The sequence below is a fragment of the Chanodichthys erythropterus genome, chromosome 6 (genome assembly GCF_024489055.1).
Source record: "Chanodichthys erythropterus isolate Z2021 chromosome 6, ASM2448905v1, whole genome shotgun sequence".
NCBI classification, from domain to species: Eukaryota; Metazoa; Chordata; class Actinopteri; order Cypriniformes; family Xenocyprididae; genus Chanodichthys; species Chanodichthys erythropterus.
Genome location: NC_090226.1, coordinates 26844595 through 26869147, shown reverse-complemented (window position 1 = coordinate 26869147; position 24553 = coordinate 26844595). Strand labels below are relative to the sequence as shown.

At 38.8% G+C, this 24553-nt stretch overlaps 1 protein-coding gene across 7 annotated transcripts in view; it reads left to right on the top strand.

Moving 5' to 3' along the window:
- Window positions 1–24553, top strand: part of rap1ab (RAP1A, member of RAS oncogene family b) — a 134567-nt gene that overhangs the window by 62072 nt on the left and 47942 nt on the right. For 6 of the 7 annotated variants that reach the window (XM_067388507.1, XM_067388510.1, XM_067388504.1 and 3 more), the window contains one exon: window positions 20037–20177. In XM_067388507.1, the coding sequence (XP_067244608.1) occupies window positions 20037–20177 (141 nt within the window). Of the gene's footprint in view, window positions 1–20036; window positions 20178–20397; window positions 20547–24553 lie in introns of all 7 variants that reach the window. The other variant, XM_067388511.1, reaches the window with a different exon arrangement.

Genomic DNA, 24553 nt, shown 5'->3' with positions numbered 1-24553 from the left:
TAAAATAAATAAAGATTAATCATTATTGAAGTTACAAAAACTATTCAGTCAAGAGCAGTGAGTGATTTCTTTGTTGTTTGTTGTTTGATTTAACATTAAATACAGGCAGCAGGAATAGTTGTTTTCCCTTTAAGACATGCACGATCCACTACATATACTGTTCCACATGCGCTGTCTTTCTCGACTAATATACGTTCACTTAAGACATAACCGACTATGTTTGCTAGGATACTCGCTAGGACGGGCATGTTGACATAATGTTTGTATGAATTTGTCTGCTAAAGCGCAAGACTTGAAAGAGAACTCAGTATTTGCGCGCTGACTGGAATAAGCGTGTGCGCTTCGGATGAGCGCACACAAATCTTCTCACAGCGCGTGCGAGTTCTCTTTCGAGTCTTGTTCTTTTAAGGTTTAAATCAGCAAGGCTTAAAAGAGTTAGTTTAAATACAGACAGCAACGTGTGCAACGTGTCAACACCCGGGTGATGACGGCGTAAATGACTGGACATGAGAGCAGACGGCACTCGCAGTTAACAGTTTACAAAGAGTGACTGTTTTGTCCACGCTTTCTGATTATCGTTGTTGTAACGTTTTGTGCATCCATCGACTGAAACATACATTATCTGAACTCTGTCTGTATTCCACGTTGCTATTTTAAACAAACCATATTAACCAATAGATGCGTCGTCATTCGAGATGGACCGCAGTGCAAGTGCGGTCCGTAAGTGGAGAACCGTTGCACCCCTAATACATATATATCCGAGTCCTGATCGGGAGGTAACGTCCGATTCCGATCGAGTCTGAAACCACATGATCGGGCCCGATTTCCGATCATGTGATCGTATCTGGACATCCCTACTTGAAACCCTGCACGTTTACCTTCCAGTCTAGCTTGGTTCACGAGTGGCCACAGTTTATTTCGAGCTTCCCTTGTGCGTTGTGTTAAGTCCTCCGTTATCCTGATATTCTTTTGTTTGAGAATTTCGGAGCGCTTTGCGTCGGCCCAGATGAGGTCACGGTGCGTGCGAGAGGTGAACTGCACAATAATGCGACGAGGCTGAGTAAGTCCTTTCTTCCCAAGCCTGTGGGCCACGTCGATGGAAGACTGGAGAACATCTGCTAGACATGGTGAAACTAAACGCAATATTTCCATCACAGCCATCTTTACATTTTCACCTTCCACTTCAGGGATACCAGCAATCCGTAGGTTCCACCGTCTTTTGTATGCCTCCAATTCATCCAGCTTTTCCCAGAGTTGCTTGTTTTCAGTCTTTAGTGACGTAACTTGGTCCTTCATCGCACTGGAGTTAGTAACGGCAAGATCGGCCTTATCAGAGATCGCGTCCATTTTAGTTCCAAGTTCAGTGATGCGGTTTGAATTACACGAGACAGAATTTTCAATTGCGGTTAATTTCTCTAAAAAATCGTCTTGTTTTTTCCCTAGTTTCTCAATTGCTTCCAAGAGAACTGCATTTGATGGTTCTGTAGTGTGGCTTCGCATCTTCGATTGTGGACTCTTGGTGGGAGTATCAGGTGTGGCGAACTGAAAAGAAAACAGGAAAAAAATGCATACAAATTACTTTTCCAAAATGGGCGGAAATGATCAATCAGGAAGTAAAGAGGAAATGGTATAAAAGGAAGGGGAAACGGAAGGAAGACAGGTAAAAAGAAAAAAAAAAAAGAGAGAAAGAAACGTGTTGGTTATTGAAGTGGGACACATGCTACCTGAACCGAACGCCTGCCATTGTTGTTGCTGGATTTTCTGTGCGCTGACCGGGTGCAATCCTAAAGTGACGTCAGGAACTGAGCTCTGCACTGTTTGCCTTCCTGGTGCAACATACCTCCAGCTACCTCCCAGTTTGACTCGCCTACTACAGGTATTCGCATGGGTTGACTCCGACATCTTCTAACCTCACGGGAAATCGCCTAACCTGTTCCTTGGCAACCGGACGCGATCGCAGAGTGACGGCGGAATTGATCTCCGGAATGGTTCATCTGCCGGGTGCATCGTAACCCAAGTTTGTCTCGCCTGCCCAGGTATTCGCATTGAAATCCCCAAACTACTTCCAGGGCTCTCCGTCCAGTAGTGTGGCCGTTACGCAGCCAGCAACCATAGCAACACACACACACACACGCACGCAAACACGTTCGCTTCCTCACTACAAAGACACTGAACGAGATGATCGCTGGTCTGTTTTTGTTTTTTTGTTTTATATTGTGGTTGTTTGAAATTTAGTAATTAACTGGTTAAAAGGAAAGAAAAATCGATTGTGAATTATGCAGTGTGAATCACAGAATGTTTTTTGGTATTTTGGTTGTTACTGACAAAAGAAATATACAAATTCTGTTGAAAAATGAATTGAGTAACTGTCTTGTTTTTTCTTTTCCCCCCTTTAAATAACATTTATCTTGATCTGAAAGCCTTCATTCAGTGACTGTCATTTAAGCCATTTTGAATGGCGTTTTTTTTTTTTTTTTTTTGTATCGGTGGTTTATGAGCTGCACTGGGAAACTAAAATTATTATTATTCTTTTCTTGACAAGTTTTGACTTGTCTGGCGCCCGAACAATTGAAACTTTAATGCTTTAAGTTAAATCGGGGCGGTCACCGTTACAGAAGTGGCGCCCGAACAATTGAAACTTTAATGCTTTAAGTTAAATCGGGGCGGTCACCGTTACAGAAGTGGCGCCCGAACAGGGACTTGAACTCTTTGAAAAAAAAAAAAAATTTGTGTGAACTGAACCCAAACTTTGGGTAAATACCAAAGACTTTGAACTTGATTTTTGAATTTTGAATTTGTGATCTCTGAATATTTGCTGCTAGGGAACTCTGAGAACTCTTTTGCATTATCTGGTTGGACATTGAACATTATTTTTGTGTGTGTGATTTAATTGAATTGGATATTGAGTATTTTTTTTGCTTTATGAACTTTGGTGAACTGTTGTTTTGGAAAACTGTGTCAAGCCATTCAAGTCAAGGGACTGGTGTGACTACCAATATAACAAGTATCACTTTAAGAACTGTTGGGTCAATTTTGTGTTAAAAAAAAAAAAAAAAAATTGTAAACCTCTGTGAATTGGTAAATTCTGTATATATTTTTTTGGATTATGAAAGCGTAATCCCTCTGTAGTTTGTTATTTTGGTGCCCCATTTCCCCCAAAGAATTTACATAGGCCCATCAGTATTTCCTTTAATTTTTATTTTTTTTTACATTTTACAAATTTGACATTGCCATTTTACACACACGTCAACCATGGCCCATACCCCCCCATCGCCATCCACTTTTGTGGCAATTGATCCTCCAGATATTGCAACACCCAATTGGGCCCCGGTGCAACAAACTCCACAACAACCACGACAACCACTTCATGTTCCCACCTTCTACTCCACACCCACCCACTTTCCTAGTCCTCCTCCAAGAGCCCAGGTGCGCTTTGCTATTCCACCACCAGGGGAAAATGCTCCTCCACTAACCGATGCTATGCAGTTGTGCACCTCCACAGAAACTACGCAAACGTCGCCTCCTTCAGGAATACAGCAGGACTTGCCTGGATATCTCCCAACTCCTGGCAGAGGAATTTATCAATTGTCAGCGCAAGTACAAGGGAACTGGGATATCCTGTTTAATCACCTCAAGCAGCAGGACGAAGCTCTGAAAGTACTCACCAAGGAACTTGCAACTGCAACTTCACAGCATGATGCCAAGATTGAAACCTTGACTGATAAAATTAAATCCAACCACCAACAGCTTCAGAACACGATCACTGCTCAGAGACAAAATGAAGAAGAGGACACTGATCAACTGACAAAAGCCCTGAAAGTGATGGTAACGGGAGAACTAAAGAAAAGTGAACGCACCATAGTCTCTGAAGTTCAGTTCATGGTACAACAATTGCAGCTAGAGGTGCAAAAAGACATTCAGAGCATGCAGCAAAGTGTTCAAAAGGACTGTGACCAACTTACCCATGAGATTAGTCAATGTAATGTCCAACTGAATACCTTCAGCGACTCCCTGAAAGAGCTAAAAGAAGAAATGGTTAGTTATTTCAAGACACCTGGAAAAACTCTGACTGATTTTCAAAGCTTACCTAAATCACCCATTTACACCTCCGCTGCAGAAGGTGAAACAGTCCCCCACACAACCCCGTCTATATTTCCACTTCCTCCGCACCCAACATCTATGGTCAAGAGTGATCATTTGAAGCTTACCTTCCCCACATTTGGCAGACCATCGGATGATAGTGACCCTCTGTTATATTTAACCAGGTGTCAAGACTTTATGGCATTACACCCTTTGGATGATGCAGACATTCTGGCAACCTTTCGCACTGTCCTCTATGGAACCGCACGGGACTGGTGGGAAGTGGCAAGGTCCTCTGTTAGCACCTGGAATGAGTTTGAGATAGCATTTCTCTCAGCATTTCTCTCTGAAGACTATGAAGACGAGCTAGCTGAGCGTGTACGCACCAGAATTCAAGGAGAAAAGGAGCCCATTAGAGATTTCGCTTTCACTTACAGAGCTCTATGCAAGCGCTGGAAACCTTCACTGACAGAGAATGAGTTGGTTAAAATGATACTAAAGAATATTAAACCATATCTCGCCAGTCAACTTCGCAGTAGAGTAAGTACAGTGGATGAACTGGTAAAACTTGGTCATCAGCTGGAAAAAGACTATGCTCAACAGTTTCATTATGATGGGCGGACAGTCACTACACCTAAGCCTACCTCCAACCGGCAAGCTGAAAGACCAGTCGTCCAGTGCTGGAGATGTAAAGGTCAGCATCCACCTGGCAACTGTCCACAATACTCCGTTTTGCCTTCCCCATCACCTCAAAATCCACATCAAACTGCAGGAAATAAGCGAACTTTTCCCTCACAGAAGACGGGAGGAATGCCATCCAGTAACGCTCTGACCGTCACACCCCCATCCCAGCCATCTGCCAAAACAGAACCTTTAACTTCTAAACGTGAGTCCATACCTCAGCAGTTAGTTGTGCCTGTAACCATTGGCCACTGGACAGGGAAAGCTATCATTGACACAGGGGCAAGCTATACTCTCTTACATGAGAGCTTGTGGACCGAGCTTGCCTCCGCTGACACACTCTGCCTTTGGTCCCTTGGACCCCTCTACTTGGCAAATGGCGAGACTGCAGTACCTGTAGGGTGGACAAAAACAGATATAACCCTCCACAACCAAGTCTTTTCCATACCTGTAGCCATCCTTTCCTCCAAAGCTCTAGTGTACTCTGTGGTCTTAGGATTGGATTTTATATTCACCAGTGGGCTGCAGATCAATGTTGCAGATGGGAAATATTCTTTCAAGTCCACTCCCAACAAGGAATATCCTTTCCAGCCTGGACAAGCTAGCATTCCTGCTAGAAGAATTCTGCATCTGGAAAAGAAAGCACACAGAAAAAGGTCAGACCAAACTCTTTCACTGTTCAGCTCTATTCCTCCACCGCAAATCACAAGGGTATCCCAGCCTCCAGATAATCTGGATGATCAAACTTTAATAAGGACTCTAGTAGACAAAGCACACTTACCTTCTGAAAGAAAGTTTCAACTACTTCATCTCCTAGAGAACAATCCTCAAGTCTGTACTCTCCAGCTCGGAAGAACAACTGTACTCCAGCATTGTCTTTATACTGTCCACCCTGTACCCATCAAACAGCGTCCATATCGATTAACCCCAGAGAAACAAGATGTGGTACAAGAACAAGTTAAAGAAATGTTAAAAAATGGTCTCATCGAACCTTCACACTCTGCTTGGGCTTCACCCATTGTCCTGGTCCCAAAGAAGGATGGCAGCTTGAGATTCTGTGTGGATTACAGGAGGGTCAATGCTATCACTGAGAGAGATGCCTATCCTCTACCTAATATTACTGAGATCTTGGAATCCCTCTCCGGCTCAGTTATTTTCTCCAGCATTGACCTCAACAGTGGGTACTGGCAGGTAACAATGGAACAAGAGAGCAAGTCCAAGACTGCCTTCATCGCTCCATCTGGGTTATACCAGTTCAATGTGATGCCCTTCGGGCTGAAGAATGCTCCAGCAACATTTCAGCGATTAATGGAGACTGTGCTAGGTGAACTACGAGGAAGAATATGTTTTGTGTATATTGATGATATTATCATTTACTCACCCTCTGTCACCCAACACTTCCAGGATCTGCAAACTGTCTTCTCCCGGTTGCACAAAGCTGGTTTAACCATCAACCTGAAAAAGAGTAAATTCTGCCTTCAGGAACTGACATTTCTAGGACATGTGGTAAACACACAAGGCATTTCTGCTGACCCCAGCAAAGTAGAGGCCATCCGTTCTTATCCTGTACCAAAGAACCTTAAAGAAGTTCAGCGATTTCTCGGACTGGCAGGGTGGTACCATCGGTTCGTACCCAATTTCTCTCGGATTGCAGAGCCTATAAATGCCTTGAAGAAAAAGGGACGTACTTTCCAGTGGTCACCACAATGTCAACAGGCCTTTGAGAAATTGAAGTCGTGTCTCACCTCACCTCCTATACTGGGACATCCTGATCTCCAGCTTCCTTTTGTCGTCTACACTGATGCCAGTGACTCAGGATTGGGTGCGGTGCTGACACAACGGAAAATGCAAGGCTTGGAGGAAGTCATGGCCTATGGCAGCCGCACTTTAACGAAAGCGGAGATGAATTATTCAGCTACCGAAAAAGAGTGTCTGGCAATAGTGTGGGCACTAGAAAAATGGCAACATTACTTGGAACCGAAACTCTTCACAATAGTTACAGATCATTCAGCTCTTCAGTGGGTCATGAACTCCACAAAAACCACGGCACGACTAATCCGTTGGGCCCTCCGCCTGCAGAAATTCGACTTTGTAGTTGAGTACCGAAAGGGAAAACTCAATGAGGCCCCAGATGCTTTATCTCGAATGCACTCTGCACCTGGATGCCACCTGTACTCCACTCAGAAGGAGGAACCTGGATTTCCAATTTCAGCAGTAGACCTCTGGGAAGAACAACACAAAGATCCAGGAATTACGAAGATATTCCAGTCACTAGCAGAAAATGATTCTTCTGTGCAAGACCAATATGAAGTAGTGGAAGACAAATTATATCACCGAACTCCTTTGACAAATGGACAAGTGCACTACAGAATCTATGTTCCTGCCACCCTTATCCCACACATTCTACATCATTATCATGCTCATCCCTTAAGTGGTCATTTGGGAATTCACAAAACTTACCAGAGAGTACACCAGGTCGCCTTCTGGCCAGCCATGTGGACATCTGTCAAACAGCATGTGAAAAGGTGTATAAAATGTCAAACCTTGAAAAGTGAAAACCGCAAACCTGCTGGCAAAATTCAACAGACCACCACCACTCGCCCAAATGAGATGTTGGGAGTAGATATCATGGGTCCTCTGCCTCGCAGCCCCCAAAGGTATGAATATCTACTAGTGTTCGTGGATTACTATTCCCGATGGGTTGAGTTATTCCCCTTGAGAAAGGCCACTGCTCAAATTGTTGCTGCCCATCTCAGAGAAGACATCCTCACTCGTTGGGGGGTACCTGACTTCATCCTGTCTGATCGGGGTACTCAGTTTATGTCTGCCGTCTTTCAGGACATCTGTGCCAAATGGAAAGTCACCCAGAAAATGACTACAGCGTACCACCCACAGACAAACTTAACAGAACGGGTGAACAGAACGTTAAAACAGATGATTTCAGCATACGTGGATGATAACCATAAAAGGTGGGACCAACACTTACCTGAGCTACGGTTTGCCATCAATTCAGCGGTACAAGAAACCATTGGTATGTCTCCAGCCGAGCTTCACCTAGGCAGGAAATTACAGGGGCCAATGGACAAGCTGCTACATGGGAAAAATCTCTCTCCTACTGCTCCATCTTACAATGTCACAGAACATCTGGCTAAGTTGCAAGCTAGAGCCAAAGAATGCAGCAAGAAAGCCTCTGTAAGACAGCTCCGTAGCTACAACAAAGCTCGAAGAGATGTGACCTATAAGGAAAGAGATCGGGTATGGCTGAGACATTTTCCACAGTCAAGTGCACTTCACCATTTTAGTGCTAAACTTGCTAATAAATGGAAAGGTCCCTATCGAATTATAAAACAGCTGGGACCACTGAACTATCGTGTGGCATCGGAAGACACTGGTGAGGATGTGCGTACCGCTCATGTGTGTAATCTGAAGCCATGTTTTCCCACCGCTGAGGAGTTAAATCATCTGGAAAAATCCAAACTTTTGGAAATTTTCCATGAATCTACTGACGAGGATGAGGAGTTTCTTGGCTTCTGACAATACTCCCTTTTTAACCAACGGGGATTGTCTTTTCCAGGGGGGGAGAGTGTGGCGAACTGAAAAGAAAACAGGAAAAAAATGCATACAAATTACTTTTCCAAAATGGGCGGAAATGATCAATCAGGAAGTAAAGAGGAAATGGTATAAAAGGAAGGGGAAACGGAAGGAAGACAGGTAAAAAGAAAAAAAAAAAGAGAGAAAGAAACGTGTTGGTTATTGAAGTGGGACACATGCTACCTGAACCGAACGCCTGCCATTGTTGTTGCTGGATTTTCTGTGCGCTGACCGGGTGCAATCCTAAAGTGACGTCAGGAACTGAGCTCTGCACTGTTTGCCTTCCTGGTGCAACATACCTCCAGCTACCTCCCAGTTTGACTCGCCTACTACAGGTATTCGCATGGGTTGACTCCGACATCTTCTAACCTCACGGGAAATCGCCTAACCTGTTCCTTGGCAACCGGACGCGATCGCAGAGTGACTGCGGAATTGATCTCCGGAATGGTTCATCTGCCGGGTGCATCGTAACCCAAGTTTGTCTCGCCTGCCCAGGTATTCGCATTGAAATCCCCAAACTACTTCCAGGGCTCTCCGTCCAGTAGTGTGGCCGTTACGCAGCCAGCAACCATAGCAACACACACACACACACGCACGCAAACACGTTCGCTTCCTCACTACAAAGACACTGAACGAGATGATCGCTGGTCTGTTTTTGTTTTTTTGTTTTATATTGTGGTTGTTTGAAATTTAGTAATTAACTGGTTAAAAGGAAAGAAAAATCGATTGTGAATTGTGCAGTGTGAATCACAGAATGTTTTTTGGTATTTTGGTTGTTACTGACAAAAGAAATATACAAATTCTGTTGAAAAATGAATTGAGTAACTGTCTTGTTTTTTCTTTTCCCCCCTTTAAATAACATTTATCTTGATCTGAAAGCCTTCATTCAGTGACTGTCATTTAAGTCATTTTGAATGGCGTTTTTTTTTTTTTTTTTTGTATCGGTGGTTTATGAGCTGTACTGGGAAACTAAAATTATTATTATTTTTTTCTTGACAAGTTTTGACTTGTCTGGCGCCCGAACAATTGAAACTTTAATGCTTTAAGTTAAATCGGGGCGGTCACCGTTACAGAAGTGGCGCCCGAACAATTGAAACTTTAATGCTTTAAGTTAAATCGGGGCGGTCACCGTTACACAGGTAATAAAGTTGAAAGAGCAGCTTTATTCTCCTGCACAGGTGCCGTTACGTAATCATGCACACGTTTCACTGCTAAAGCATCTTCCATTTGTTGCGATGAGGGAAATAAATTTTATGACGAGACCGAACCGAACTGTTATAACCGATAGAAAGTGTCACGTCTCAAATACCAACTAGCAAGCTAATTTCCAAGAAAGTGCATATAGGAAACATCCATCATCCTCAAGAAAAATAAGGGTTCTTAATTTTGTCAGATTAATATTAAACACTGTCTACTCACATGAGGACAAGTTAGATCAAGAATTGCACAAAATAAGTTTAAGAGCAACTAACAACACGACTTACACAGGTGCCATCTTGGCCCCGCCCCTGGTTATAGAGATCTCTGGAAGCCTCTGTTAGTTCCTGGAATGTCACATGGTATGCCTGTCCTTCACTGTTATTTGTGGACAATATGTGCACAGAGCGCCCTCTGGCTACAAGTATGAATTGAAAACAGTACATCAGAGTATCCAGCTCTCATAGTGATGACAGCGCGTTTTGGGTAAAAACTGAATAAAAATTACTCCTGTATAGAAATTTGACAAACATATGAGAATCCATCAATATTTCTCCAAATATACATGCTTTTCTGTTGTCAATCTGCGTTCACAACTCCGCAGTGACGCTGCTTGTGACAGCGGTTGCTGCTGTGTAGGAGCTTCTTTTTTTCATCTCTTAGTTCTTCGTCCATGTATTCGGGTTCAAATAAATATGGCTGAGCAAAAAAATGCAAGTCTTCCTCTGTGTCGAAATCCTTAGACATGTTTGCGAAGGTTGTTTTGTTTACAGCGTGCATCTCCCTCAGACTGTAAACGATAGGGCTGGGAATCGACGACTCTTTAATATATATATATATATATATATATATATATATATATATATATATATATATATATATATATATATATATATATATATATATATATATATATATATATATTTTTTTTTTTTTTTTTTTTTTTTTTTTAAACACAAACTGCGGCCTGTAGCCGATTTCATTTGCATTTTCTTCAGCAGTGTCACTATGGAGTCGTGAACGCGGATTGACAACAGACCCGGAAGGGAAGACCATGCTGAATAAGTCGTAGTTTTTGTTATTTTTGGACCAAAAATGTATTTTCGATGCGTCAACAAATTCTAAATAACCCACTGATGTCACATGGACTACTTTGATGTTTTTATTACCTTTCTGGACATGGACAGTATACCGTACATACATTTTCAATGGAGAGACAGAAAGCTCTCGGACTAAATCTAAAATATCTTAAACTGTGTTCCGAAGATGAACGGAGGTCTTACGGGTTTGGAACGACAAGAGGGTGAGTCATTAATGACATAATTTTCATTTTTGGGTGAACTAACCCTTTAACAAATTACAGCTACTATAAGATTTTAAGAGTAAAACAGAGGTCAAAAATTGAAGCTTGAGTTTTAGATCTTTTTAATGTATAGTTTGTCAAGGTTATTACATTACATCTAACTGTAAATTTTAGCTAATTTAAAGGAAGTTTCAGTGCATCTGCGTCCTCGCTAAGGTTGACAGGTTAATGATATTGGTGTCGTCTCTCATCGTCTTGTCTTAGTCATGGGAAAAAAGGTCAACGAATATTTTCCATCATAGTTTCCGTTAATGAAATTAACAGTGTGGTGGGGAGCCTTTTTAGCTGTTTGTTTTGGTGAGCTACTTAACTGTGAAAAGTCATTTAACGCTTTGGAGTACAGGAGAATATTGCAGAATGGCTTGCTTTCCACAATTGAAGTGTTATCTAAATATTAATGATCAGATGTTATTTTTCAACAAGACAATGCTCCTTTCCAAATTGCAAAGGAGTGTATATGTACTCTGATGCTGATGAGAGATGTTAATGATTGTACTTGGACAGAGTAAAGTTATTTACTTCTCAGCAGGGGTTTGAAGTAACGATTTGCAAACATCCGCGTTACTGTAATTACTTAGTTTTCATCAGAAATTGGAATTTGTCATTTAAAAAATTGTGTACTTGAGTACAATATTAAGTGATGTATCTGTACTTTTACTATGCTATTCCCTCCATTCGTGGTCGTTAAATGCTTTATTTTTATCAACTACTAAATTGCATCGCCTGTTATAGGGACTACTGAACAGGCATTTAGAAGTTTATTTTAAAATGTAAAGTATTGAAAATCAAAATAAAGCTCTGTAAACACTTACCGTTTTACAATATTATAAGTGTGTCCCATTGGGTAATCAAAAGTTCTACACACACTTGCGGGTCTTCACTCCCACTTGAACGCTTGGGCCATATACAGGAAAAATACGTTATGCAAGTAGCCAAGTGTTCAAGTGCAAAGACCACAAGTGTGGGCATTTTGAGAGGCCCTTTTAAAAGTAACTTGGCACTTCAAATAACTATTATATCTATGCCACCATATGGCAGCAAGTGACTAAATGTATGTCATTGATTCATTCATTCAATAGATTCTCCATTACATAGCTACCTCCAAACTAGTCGCTTTTCAGAGAAATTCAGTGTTTTGAATCAAAATGTCATTTATGTGAATGTGTAGATCAGAAGTTTTTTCAGTCTGTAGGTCGGAGGTCGGGGTGAAATTGCAAGCACAATATAAACCTCACAAAAATCGAAAATGGGCTACTTTCCCATAAACTGGAGTGAGACCATAGACATCTCTCAAGCTGCCATGATCTTGGCGCTCTGTGGCATGACTGATTGCTGTAGCGCTTTAGTTCAAGCAGAAATTTGCATCATGTCACCTGCAATCAATCAATCAATCAATCAATCAGTGTTTGAACCACGGAAAGTTGTCAATAAAACTGCTTGTAAAAATGTCACATTTACCATCACATTTACCCCAGAAAAGCCATTTAATGTTCAAAAACTCATTAAGCTACAAAAAATAACTTGGAGATGAGCATCTTGCTAAATATATGCACTATAGGCTATTGCAGTGGTTCCCAAACTTTTTAGAGTGGAGTACCCCCTGAAGGGATTACCATCCTTCTGCGTACCCCCTCACTGCTTGCAAAACTGTGCATGTTGTTGACATGGTTTTAAAGCTATTGTTATCCAATTTGTTGGACTTAAAACGTCTTAAAAATGCACACATGTACACCAAAGAAATCTAAATTTTCTCCTGTAAATGTAACCCCCTAGCAAACTACATTTTCTGACCTTGGAAATTACACCCTGTGTATGGTCCAGCTTGTATTCTATCTAATGAAATCTGAGGTTTTCGTGTATGTAAAATTTATTTTTTATTTTTTTTCAAAACATCCTCCCCTCTGTTTTTTCACAAATCGCACCCTGTGTGTGTGTGTGTGTATGTATATATATGTATATATATGTATATATATATATATATATATATATATATATATATATATATATATATATATATATATATATATATATATATATATATATATATTATATTAGTACAGACCAAAAGTTTGGAACCACTAAGATTTTTAATGTTTTTAAAATAAGTTTCGTCTGCTCACCAAGGCTACATTTATTTAATTAAAAATACAGTAAAAACAGTAATATTTTGAAATATTATTACAATTTAAAATAAGTGTTTTCTATTTGAATATATTTCACAAAGTAATTTATTCCTGTTATGGCAAAGCTGAATTTTCAGCATCATTACTCCAGTCTTCAGTGTCACATGATCCTTCAGAAATCATTCTATTATGCTGATCTGCTGCTCAAGAAACATTTAATGTGTACAATTGTACAAAATATTTGTGTACAATATTTTTTTTCAGGATTATTTGATGAATAGAAAGTTCAAAAGAACAGTGTTTATCTGAAATTTAATTATAAATGTCTTTACTGCCACTTTTGATTGATTTAATGCAATTGCTGAATAAAAGTATTCATTTCTTTAATTTCTTTTCAAAAAAAAAAAAAAAAAAATTACTGACCCCAAACTTTTGAACAGTAGTGTATAATGCTACAGAAGCTTTGTATTTCAGATAAATGCTGTTCTTTTGAACTTTCTATTCATCAAGGAATGAGGTACACAACTGTTTTCAACATTGAAAATAATCATAAATGTTTCTTGAGCAGCAGATCAGCATATTAGAATGATTTCTGAAGGATCATGCGACACTGAAGACTGGAGCAACGATGCTGAAAATTCAGCTTTGCATCACAGGAATAAATTACTTTGTCAAATATATTTAAATAGTACAGTTATTTTAAATTGTAATAATATTTCACAATATTACTGTTTTTTTACTGTATTTTTAATTAAATAAATGTAGCCTTGGTGAGCAGATGAAACTTCTTTTAAAAACATCTTAGTGGGTCCAAACTTTTGGTCTGTACTATATATATATATATATATAGAGAGAGAGAGAGAGAGAGAGAGAGTGTTACAGGTATTTTAGCATGGATGGTTATTATTAATTAATTTGTTAAAAATTAATTAATTAATTTGGGGAGGTGGTTTGAGCTGATATTACTGGTTGCTGAAACCACGCCCGTCTAGCTTGACGTGACCATGTTAGCAGGCAAAGGAGCTATATATCTATCTTAGATACGATCTGGATGTGCAAATAACAACATGGAAAATCAAATGGGACTTACCTTTAATGAAATAGAGATCGCGAGATGAATCCAATCTGTGGCACTTGGGTAAAATATGAGTGTCCATTGCAAAACAAAAAAACATGTCACATTTCTTCTGAATGATCTGCTCTCTGCATGCTTTCTTGAAGAACAATGACAATCTGAACAGCCTTTATCTTGTAAAACTGTATATGATCGTATCTAACAAACAAATGAGCCTGTGTCCGAAGTATATTGTCAGATTTTGATATCCTCCCGCCATTGTCATTGTAGATCTCACAACCAAAACTTTCAGCCAATGCCACGATCCAACAACGTGTGTTCTGTTTCTTCCGCATGCATGCACATCTACACAGACACATCAGTCTTGAATATTATGCAGCAAGCCATATTTTATAATTGTATAAAATAATCGAGAAAAAAAGCACAAAAACGGCTGAGATGCCAAATTCAGCGACAGCTGAAGTAACATGACGGCTCACAGACAGCAGCGTGATCTACCTGTCACTCAAGTGACCACGCCCTTAATTATGCAGAACTTTTAAGGCTTAATATAATTTAAATGGATAAGTTATAAAAAAAAATCACCCCCCTCAGAGTTGTCATGAAGGGCAAAAATAGCAGTAACTTGTAAACATGTTTTTTTCTGCTATAAACAATTTAACATGGGACTCTATGAGATTCTGCTCTCTTTTGGAGCCTGTCCCTAGCGGCCAGTCGATGAATCGCAGTTTAAGTTACTTACGTATTGGCTTCACGAGAGAAAGGGGGAGGTTGCCGCTTGTTCTTTGTTCATACTATCATATTTGGAAAGGTGGTCCTCGGAATGCTTTTAAACAGTCATTGGTGGGCCATGAGTTGCAAAAGGTTGAGAACCCCTGCTTTAAGACAAACCATGTGCAAATTCAAAAGTCAACACTATTGCTAAGTATTTTCTATTTAAAACTGCAGTGTGTAAAGATGGTTTCAAAAACACTGTTTGAAATCGCTTGTGTTTGTGACGTCACAAACTACCTTGTAACCAATCACGTCAACATGCCAGCGGGCTTTAGCATATCATTAGGAGAGTCTCAAGGAGCCATCCCAGTATATTTTTCTGTAAAAAATCGGGTAGTTTTAGCAATATAGCGGGTGTATGATATATAACGATGTTAAGATGAACTATATGCCTTTCTCCACTGACGTTCTAAGGTGTTCAAAGCATTTCTAAGGATACTGAGTTTTAGAAAACGGCTCTCTGACCCACGAACGGGAACATGGTTTAACATTAGCAACACATTATTAGCAACTGTTTGATAATGCCGACGTTGTAAAAAGCGATATTGTGCAGCGTTTACTTCAGTAAGTTGACCAATTGGATCTCTGAGCCTGTGTGGAGGCGGGGCTACTTTGCCATGTACTGTACTTGATAGGCCTCAAATTAATCAATATTGAATTGAAGGTAATCAAATCAAAATCAAATCGCACGCTTCTGAATCGAAATCAGATCCAATTGTGAAATTTGCGTCAATGCCCATTCCTTGTGTGAATAAATGTTTTTTGTTTTGTTTTTTTACTTGAAGCAAATGTTGTCTTTTCCGTTTATTTTCTTGTCAGAGTGCAAAATCACAATTTTCTCTTGGGAGAGGATGTGAAAAACACAGATTCATCCAATAATGAAACAAGTGAAAGAGTGGGTGTTTTTCATTTCTAATTTGTGCATCCTCGTTTCCTTTTTTTGCGTCTCAGCTCCACCCCCCCTTAGGATGTGAGGGAAGGCTGGAAAGAAAATGAGGATGGAGGAATCAAAGGAAAGCTTATTTGTATATTGGAATATTCTTGATCATACAAGCGTCACTTCAAATCCAAGAGACATTTTGAAACATTTCACCGGGTACTTTCTCTTTTGCCACAGAGACCTTTTAACCCTCTGGAGTCTGAGGCCGTTTTGGGGCCCTGGAGAAGTTTTGACATGCCCTGACATTTGTGCTCTTTTCAGTTGTTCATAAACATATTAATGGAAAAAGTGTCATTACATTGCATTCAGCACAAACCAGGATACCATAATATTTTTTTTTTTTTTTTTTTTTTTTGAAGGAATAACGTTTATGCGTGGTTATTGAAAAAACAAAACACTTAAGTCACTGAAATAAGGCCACTAATGTTTTTTATTTATTTATATATAAAAAAAAAAAAAAATATATATATATATATATAATATATTCACAAGACTTCTGAGTATTGGAGGTTGTAGACTAGAGTTTTTGCCTCAAAATTATGTAAAAATTATCCTGCCTACTCATTCATATAAAGCAATATATTTATTTAGATTTTGTAAGACACTTTTTGTCAAGCGAAACAGTGTGCGTGGAGGTGTGAATCTTCATGAATAATGCTGTGATTCACACATGAGAAGACAAAAGATCCGCATAATGACCTGTATAATGACCCGCATAATGAGCCCTTTCAGTCAGGTAGGCTATGTGAAAATACCCTCTGTGATCATGCTGATAACAGGATTAATGTCCACTCTTGACAAAAAAAAACATGATTTTTGTGATCGCATGCATGCATGCATGTATTATTGCACATCTTGTGAAGAAAATTTTGTATAGGCCTATGTTAAATTAAAGTACCAGTCAAAAGATTGGACGCATTACTAATGTTTTTAAAAGTCTCAAGTCCCTAACCCAATAATGGTTTTCTATTTTAATATACTTTAAAATATAATGTATTTCTGTGATGCAGCGCATCTGAACATTCCTACCTCTCACGGATCTACGGTAATATTTTTATTTAGGAGCTCTTGTCATATTTTTTTTTTTTTTACATTTTTGAGAATACAATACACAAAGCACATACACATTTTTAAACATCTAATTTTGACTGTTCAAGTTTTTTTAATTTGACACAATTAAAAATGTCACACCTGCTCAAAAGCATTTTTTTTAATTCATGATTAATATTGCATTGCATAATGTGTGCTTATACAAACTGACAACCACAAGTGAATCGCATTCATATATTTAATATGGACTAAAAAAAAAAATTGTTTGCAATTTCAAGTAGTTTGTTTACATACAACTAACTTGAAAGCCAAGTATTTTATACAGGTTTTGTAATGAAAACTAGTCTAAAATTAAGAAACCCTTAGACAGTAAACAAAGAGTTTACATGTGATTCATTTTTAAATAATTTATTATTCCAGTATCCAAATATGATACTAAATCCCAAATAAAAAAGGGGTTTCTATTTGTAACGTGCTGTCTTATAAACAAGACAAACATTCGCTGAATAAAGGTTTGCCAATACAAACATATTTATAGAAAACAGTTGACAATTAATAGAAAGGACCAATATGAACAAAACATATTGAGTATTCAAGAATATCATGAAGTTAGTCCGACATATAACGAGTGGTTGTATTAACTAAAGCGTCCGTCATTTACTGAATCTTAAAAACACGGATGGATAATTCAAAATGTTTTCTGACAAAAAATAACATAAGCAAGAACAAATTTTAAACCAAGCACGGCAATTTTCATTTTACAATGATCTTCCCGTGTGTGTGTGCGCGCGCGTTCGTGTAGATGAGAGCTCGCGCAGCACTGAGACAACTGTACTTTTAAATGCATAACTAATGTGCTAGTTTTCATACAAAATAAGTAGGCGATGTAACATAATTAGGTACTTTAGTTAATATTAACACAATAACGCAACACATTTAGGCTGTGTTTCTCAACACTGAGAATAAATAAATAAACGCCTGTTTCTCCAGACTCACGCTTTTCAGTCACACATCACAACATTTTCATAATCACTAAGCCATATAGCGATTCCAATTTTATTTAGATTTGTTGTTCAACATTACTTGAGCATTTTATACCCGTTTACCTGAAGGACACAAGTACCGTGTCTACTGTGCTGTCCTTGCTTGAGAATTCAGTCACAGGGAGCGGAAGGAGGATCGAGCGGGATTTCGATTTGCAGTCTCTTTTTATTGATAGGCTGTACGCATATGTCAATCATCCCCGCTTGCTATTTGGGAAATGAGCCCAGCGCTACGACTGGTCAAACTCTTCCTTTTGCTGGATTTGAGTACTACGCGTGGACGGAGGAGTCACCGGGTTTTGGCATAGTATAGAGTGACAAAACGTATCGGCGTACATTGAGGTCAAAATGCGTACCTGCTAAGCAAAATGCATACATGTTGGCAGGTCTGCAGAAGTGGCACAGAAGCTCCATCTGAAGTGGTATTATTTAGACATTTACATAGACTGCTTAATGAAGCTCATGGGTAAATAATGTTGTATGAATTTTTTTAAATATAATTTTTTGAATTTAGAAATGTGTAAATAAAAAAAACTTAAGTAAAAACAATCATGTAAAGTGTAAATATGAAAATAAAACCACCAGTAGGTGGCGGTAAATCTTAATGTGCGAGTCATTCATTCAGTCGTTCAAAACGCTGATTCATTCAGGAACCACAGTTGCTTCGAGATGCGCAACAGTTCTGGTGTAGCTTTGTTTGAAACTATTTTCGCAAAATAGAGAAAAAAAGCAGTAGTACTGTGGCTAAAATTCACTTAATATCAGCTTGTTTATTGGACTTCAATCAGATCAGTAAGTATCACATTTGCAATCATGCCAATACTCTGAGAAACAGGAGTAACAGTTGTGTGATTATTATTTAACTTACACATATTAGGCTTGCTGCGATCAACGGTGTTACCGGTGTTCAGCAGCAACACCGGTTATCACTTGCCCACCGTATCACTTGGCGATTTCCCCTCATTTTTCTTAATGACAAGACGATGGATGAAATTGACAGTATTTTTAGTCTCTTTCATACTGGTAAGAAAAAAACTGAGGTGGTATCACCGGCGATACTTCCGACTCCAGAATGTTGTATTTATGTCTGTATGATGATTTGTGCAGCTTTCTGTGGGTTGTTTGAAGTTATTAATAAAGAAACATGGATGAAAAAGAGCGGGAAGTGCTTGATATTAAAAAAAAAAATTAAAAGCGCAATAAGCTGCAAAAGAACTTGAATTCGCTACTGAAAGTATATTATCTTTCCACACACTCCGAGCAGAACACAGACAAGCATAGTAGCTTCAAATAGTGTTCTTCGCTCGTTTACTCATACACAAACAGAACTCTGAAGAGGATTTGTTTTATAACTCAACCACACAGTGAAAGCCCTCCACAATTAACTCCATATTGTAACTTATTTATTGTTTGTTTGCATATTTGTTTGTTTTTAGTTGTCTAAGGACCTACAGTTTTTTTTTTATTCGCTTTGGTACTATTTCACATGTAAGATGTACATTTTCAAAACTCTTCGAATAAAAATCCAAACTGATCACACTTGTAACACTGCTAGTCATTCTTTCAAAACCTGATCTCATTTACATATTTTCATTCTTCATAATCACTTTCAAAAAACAAGATCATTGTGATATGTAATGAGAACATTTTATTTAATCACTGAAACACAACAGTATGATCTTCTTTCAAATTAGTACTATAACAATGAGTTCACTGAATAGCAAACAATGCAAGATACAGGTTTCAAATCACCCTTGTTGCTGAAATAATTAGTTGCACAGGCTACAGGTTATAATCTAAGATAAATCGCTTGTAATGTAAAAAGAATTCATTACATTTGGTTATCCGTATCTGAAATTGCAAACAAAGTAGAAACTATATCTATAGAATCTGTATCTATATAGAAATATATAGATGCACCAAATGATTAATTGAATAACCATTAAGATCATTTGGATTAAATAACAGCCAAATGTATTAAAATAAACAAAAAGAAATGCAGTTACTGTGAATGGAACATTTATATAGATGAAACACTTTTGTGTTGTGAAAAGGATTTTTTTTTTGTGTATTTATTCTGTGCTTTTTTCCATTATGGTGTTTTCTTTCTCTTTTCTAGGAGCAGTTCACAGCCATGAGAGACCTGTACATGAAGAACGGTCAGGGCTTTGCTCTTGTGTACTCAATCACAGCACAGTCCACATTCAATGACCTGCAGGATTTACGAGAGCAGATCCTACGAGTGAAGGACACAGAGGATGTAAGTTTGAGAGAAAACACTCATGTTAAAAGGAAGCACAGAGAAGCACTTTGTACACAGGTCAATTTAGCTCAAATTGAATTAAAGGTGCCCTCGAATGAAAAATGTAATTTATCTTGGCATAGTCAAATAACAAGAGTTCATTACATGGAAATGACATGCAGTGAGTCTCAAACTCCATTATTTCCTCCTCCTTATATAAATCTCATTTGTTTAAAAGACCTCCGAAGAACAGGCAAATCTCAACATAATACCGACTGTTACGCCCCAATATTTGCATATGCCAGCCCATGTTCCCAACATTATGAAAGGCATTGCACAAGGGCAGCCAGTAACGTCTGGATCTGCACAGGTGAATCAACAGACTAGGTAAGCAAGCAAGAACAACAGCGAAAAATGGCAGATGGAGCAATAATAACTGACATGATCCATGATATCATGATATTTTTAGTGATATTTGTAAATTGTCTTTCTAAATGTTTCGGTAGCATGTTGCTAATGTACTGTTAAATGTGGTTAAAGTTCACACTTCCTTTCTTTCTGCAGCTGGTGTGAATTAATTTAACCCTTCTATTGCTTCTTAGGCGGGGTTATTAGACATTATATCAATGCACCAGTTCAGCTAGACTCAGGAGTAGGCATGGGCCGGTTACCGGTTTCAAGGTATACGTTTGAAAACGTCACTGTTTCAAAACCACTACATTTTTACATGATACCGTTCCTGCGGTATGAGCTGTTTTATGACGCATCAAAGACGCAAAATGCAGGAATCCTCCAGACTGTGTGCAGCGTAGTAACACGACCCCTCCCCCTCTGTTGGTGCAAGCAGTCAGTCGTGTGTGTGTGTGTGTGTGTGTGTGTGTGTGTGTAGGATGAACCCCTGAAACTTTTTCTCCTATCGAAAAAGATGAAGTGAGGTGGCTGGCAACTGTCTGATGATCGAAATTTCAAAATGGCCCTAAGAATTAGTTAATAAACTGCAAAATGTTACCTTTCTAATACCTTTATTTCATGCACAGATTGCTTCTGACAGAGCTGCGTGAGTTTGCAGCACCATTTGCAAGACACATGATCGCCAGGGTTCAAAGTGCCAAATGTGTGTAATAATCAGTGCTAAAATGCTTATTCACCAGTTGCCTGGTAACTTTTTATGAATTTTGACAATGCATAAATGTTAGAATGTGATGCATCTTAGTGTGATCATCAAATCGCAATGGTTTTGAAGTAATTATAGAAATATATAGTCTGACGCACTGCATAGAGTAAACCGCTTTCATCTTCGATTCGCAGAAAATGCTGCTCTGCAAGTGCTGTGTGTTTGAGTCACTTATCATTTGCATTTAGGAACGCAACGTGCACCAAACATCTGAGAGTGTAGTTTATAAATCTGTTGTCAAAGAAAAACATCTTCCCGGATCTCCCTGTGGTTTTCCGTCAAAATAAAAGCTCAATGATTTAATGTTTGAAAACAAGAAATAAAGACATTCATGAATGTTAGTATTGTAATCTTACTGTTGTTCTGTAATATAAAAATAACAAATGGTTATATCATATAATAAATCTTAATACTTTTTAATATTTTTATTACAACTAGTGCTGACAACAAACTGCCAAAACGAGGGAGAAACGCAGAAGAACATTTAAACTAAGGATATTTTCAGTACATTTAAGAGCACTACAGTCTCTGAACAAATGACACACGTTAGTTTAACACAGAGAGAAAAAAGCAGTAAAATTGTTGCCCTTTCTTCTATGAATTGTCAGTCTATCAACTTACATCGTCTTCTGTGTAGCAGAACAACCCATCGTGTCATCGAGGTCGTGATCAGACAATGCAGTTCAGTGTCCTTTGCATAACGTTACATTTCATTTGAAGAAGACGTAATGAAATGTGTGCATACATGCTGCTGGTTCATGTTTATAGCACTAGAGTATATGAAATGGGTCCCTAAAAACTTAATCCATGTGGAGAATGTTGTTAATCTCATCATGGCGCTCTATCTCGCGCGCCGCGTGTAGTTTGAATTCTCCGCAGTTATCAAGGGCTGACTACGAAATCACCCCTATAACCTCAAATAGGGCATTATTTAAGGTGACAGCCATTTGCAGTGGTGTCCGAAACCATAGTAGACATTGTTGAGTGCACTCATTCAATCTCACATTGCACCGCAATAACGAGTGTACAGCCGATGTACACACAACGGCTGTCCGAATTCACTCACTCGTTTTTATTCACTCTTTCACGTGAACATATGTGTATAACGTAGGGAATAGTGAGTGAGGCTTTAGGGGGTGATTTCTACTAGAGCCTACTTACCATAGGCTGTGATGCGATCTCAGCTGTGCTCAAACGGCTCAGTCAAACAGGACCCTCACAAACAGTGACGCTGTGCCGCATTCTGAACTTTGGTTAAGCGGCACATACCGGTATTGCGGTATCATCAAAATTCATATCATAACAAAAATAAATACCGGTATTCGGTATGACCCGGTATACCGCCCAGCACTAATTACAACTATTAGTATGTTCTTTAGCTGATCACATGCTTGACTCACTTAAGTGACTGCAACTTTTATTTACAGAAAATAATTCAATTTCTGTTCTAATTATTGTTGAGCTGCAGGTTTAGGCTCACTTAAATGATGGTGAGAATTAATTTTATTTTATATAATTTTAATTTAATTATAATTAAATTATTTATTTTAATTTAACCTAAAATACATGTTTACTACTTTTAGAAATGAATATATTGACTTCCGGTGGCACGATGACCGAGTAAGCAGCATAAAATAGAGCTCCGTCAAAAAGATCAAAAAGAAAGTGGCAACGATAATTTCCAGTCAATAAAGAAAAAGTAGTTGTTCACCGGTGAAATGAGTTCAACTTCGAGACAAAAAACGGGTAGCAAACAAGAAAATAAAAGGGAAAAAGAAGATAAACTGAGAACACAGTCCAACTAGCACAGGCAATGCTAGTAAGGAAGGTCAGCAAGATCAAGAAGTGCTGGAGGAATTAAAGAAACTCTGTAAAGAAAATCAAGGACACAATCACACTAAGATATCCCTTGAAAGAGTGGCACAAACAGTAAAAGATATAAAAGATCAATTAAATGAAGAGAGAATAAGTACCGTGGAAGATAAAACAATGCGACACCAGAGGGCGCTAAGGTACCTGCTTCAACGTGATATGGACCTTACCGCAAAGTGCGATTGAACTTGAAAATAGAATGAGGCGTAACAACATGAGAATATACCAGATACCAGAAGGAAGTGAAGGAAAAGATACAGCAGGATTTGTGAAAAAGTTGCTGAATGACCTACTTAAACTACCAAAAGGAATGGACATCAATATCGAGAGGGCACATCGCTCACTAACGTCAAAACCGGTGGACCCAATGGCTCCCCCTAGGTCGATCATTGTAAGATTCCTGGATGCAGCAGTAAAGGACCCGATCATCAGGCAAGCATGGAGCCAAGGTCAGATTCACTTCCAAGAAAAGCGAATATTCTTCGACCAAGACTACTCTCCTGACCTTCAGAAGAAAAGAGCAAAAGTCTACGAAGTCATCAAACAGCTACGAAAGAAGGGAATACAGGCAAAATGCATATACCCGGCTGAAGCTCAACACCGGAGAGAAAACATTCGTGTCGCTGACGGATGCAATAACAAAGCTGAAAGAGCTGGACATTGAGGTACGCTGTGGAGAGAGGGAGATAATTGAAGAAGAGCTGAAAGAAAGGCCAGGGAGCAAGAGAAGACGAGACACACTACTGTCGATACAGTGACATTAAGGCTCTGATTCAAGAGGAAGTGTAAAGTATTTCAAAATAAGAAAATAGTTTGAATTCTTTCCAAGACTGAAGTAAATTCGGGATGGTTAGTTTCCTACTTCTACCAATAGAACATAGAAATATAAGCGTTGCTATACCACTATGAGAATCGTTAAAAGTTATGTTGCCATAAGTTCATATAAGTGTTATGTTAAAAGTTCAGACGGATGCTAGATCTGTACGGTAAATGAGTGAAACGCACTCAATTAGACCTCTTTTATGCATGTGCAATATGGTTATAGGGGTCTTAACAGCACTGTGTGCAATGTTTTCCCCGGAGAGGACAGGCCACACCTCTCTGCCACAGTACCATCTAGGATTAGACTCGGAAAATGTTCGAAAGCTGTGTCTAATGGGACAGATGGAAGTTCTCATTCAGTTCAAGGTTAATGAGGGAGCCCTTTTCTTTCTACTTTTTTATTATTATTATTATTATTATTATTTTTTTTTTTTTAACCCCCCTTTCTGTCACTATACAGGATCAATACAAACGAGGAATATATAAATAATACTATACAAAGGGTATGGCTTCTTTGAATTTCATT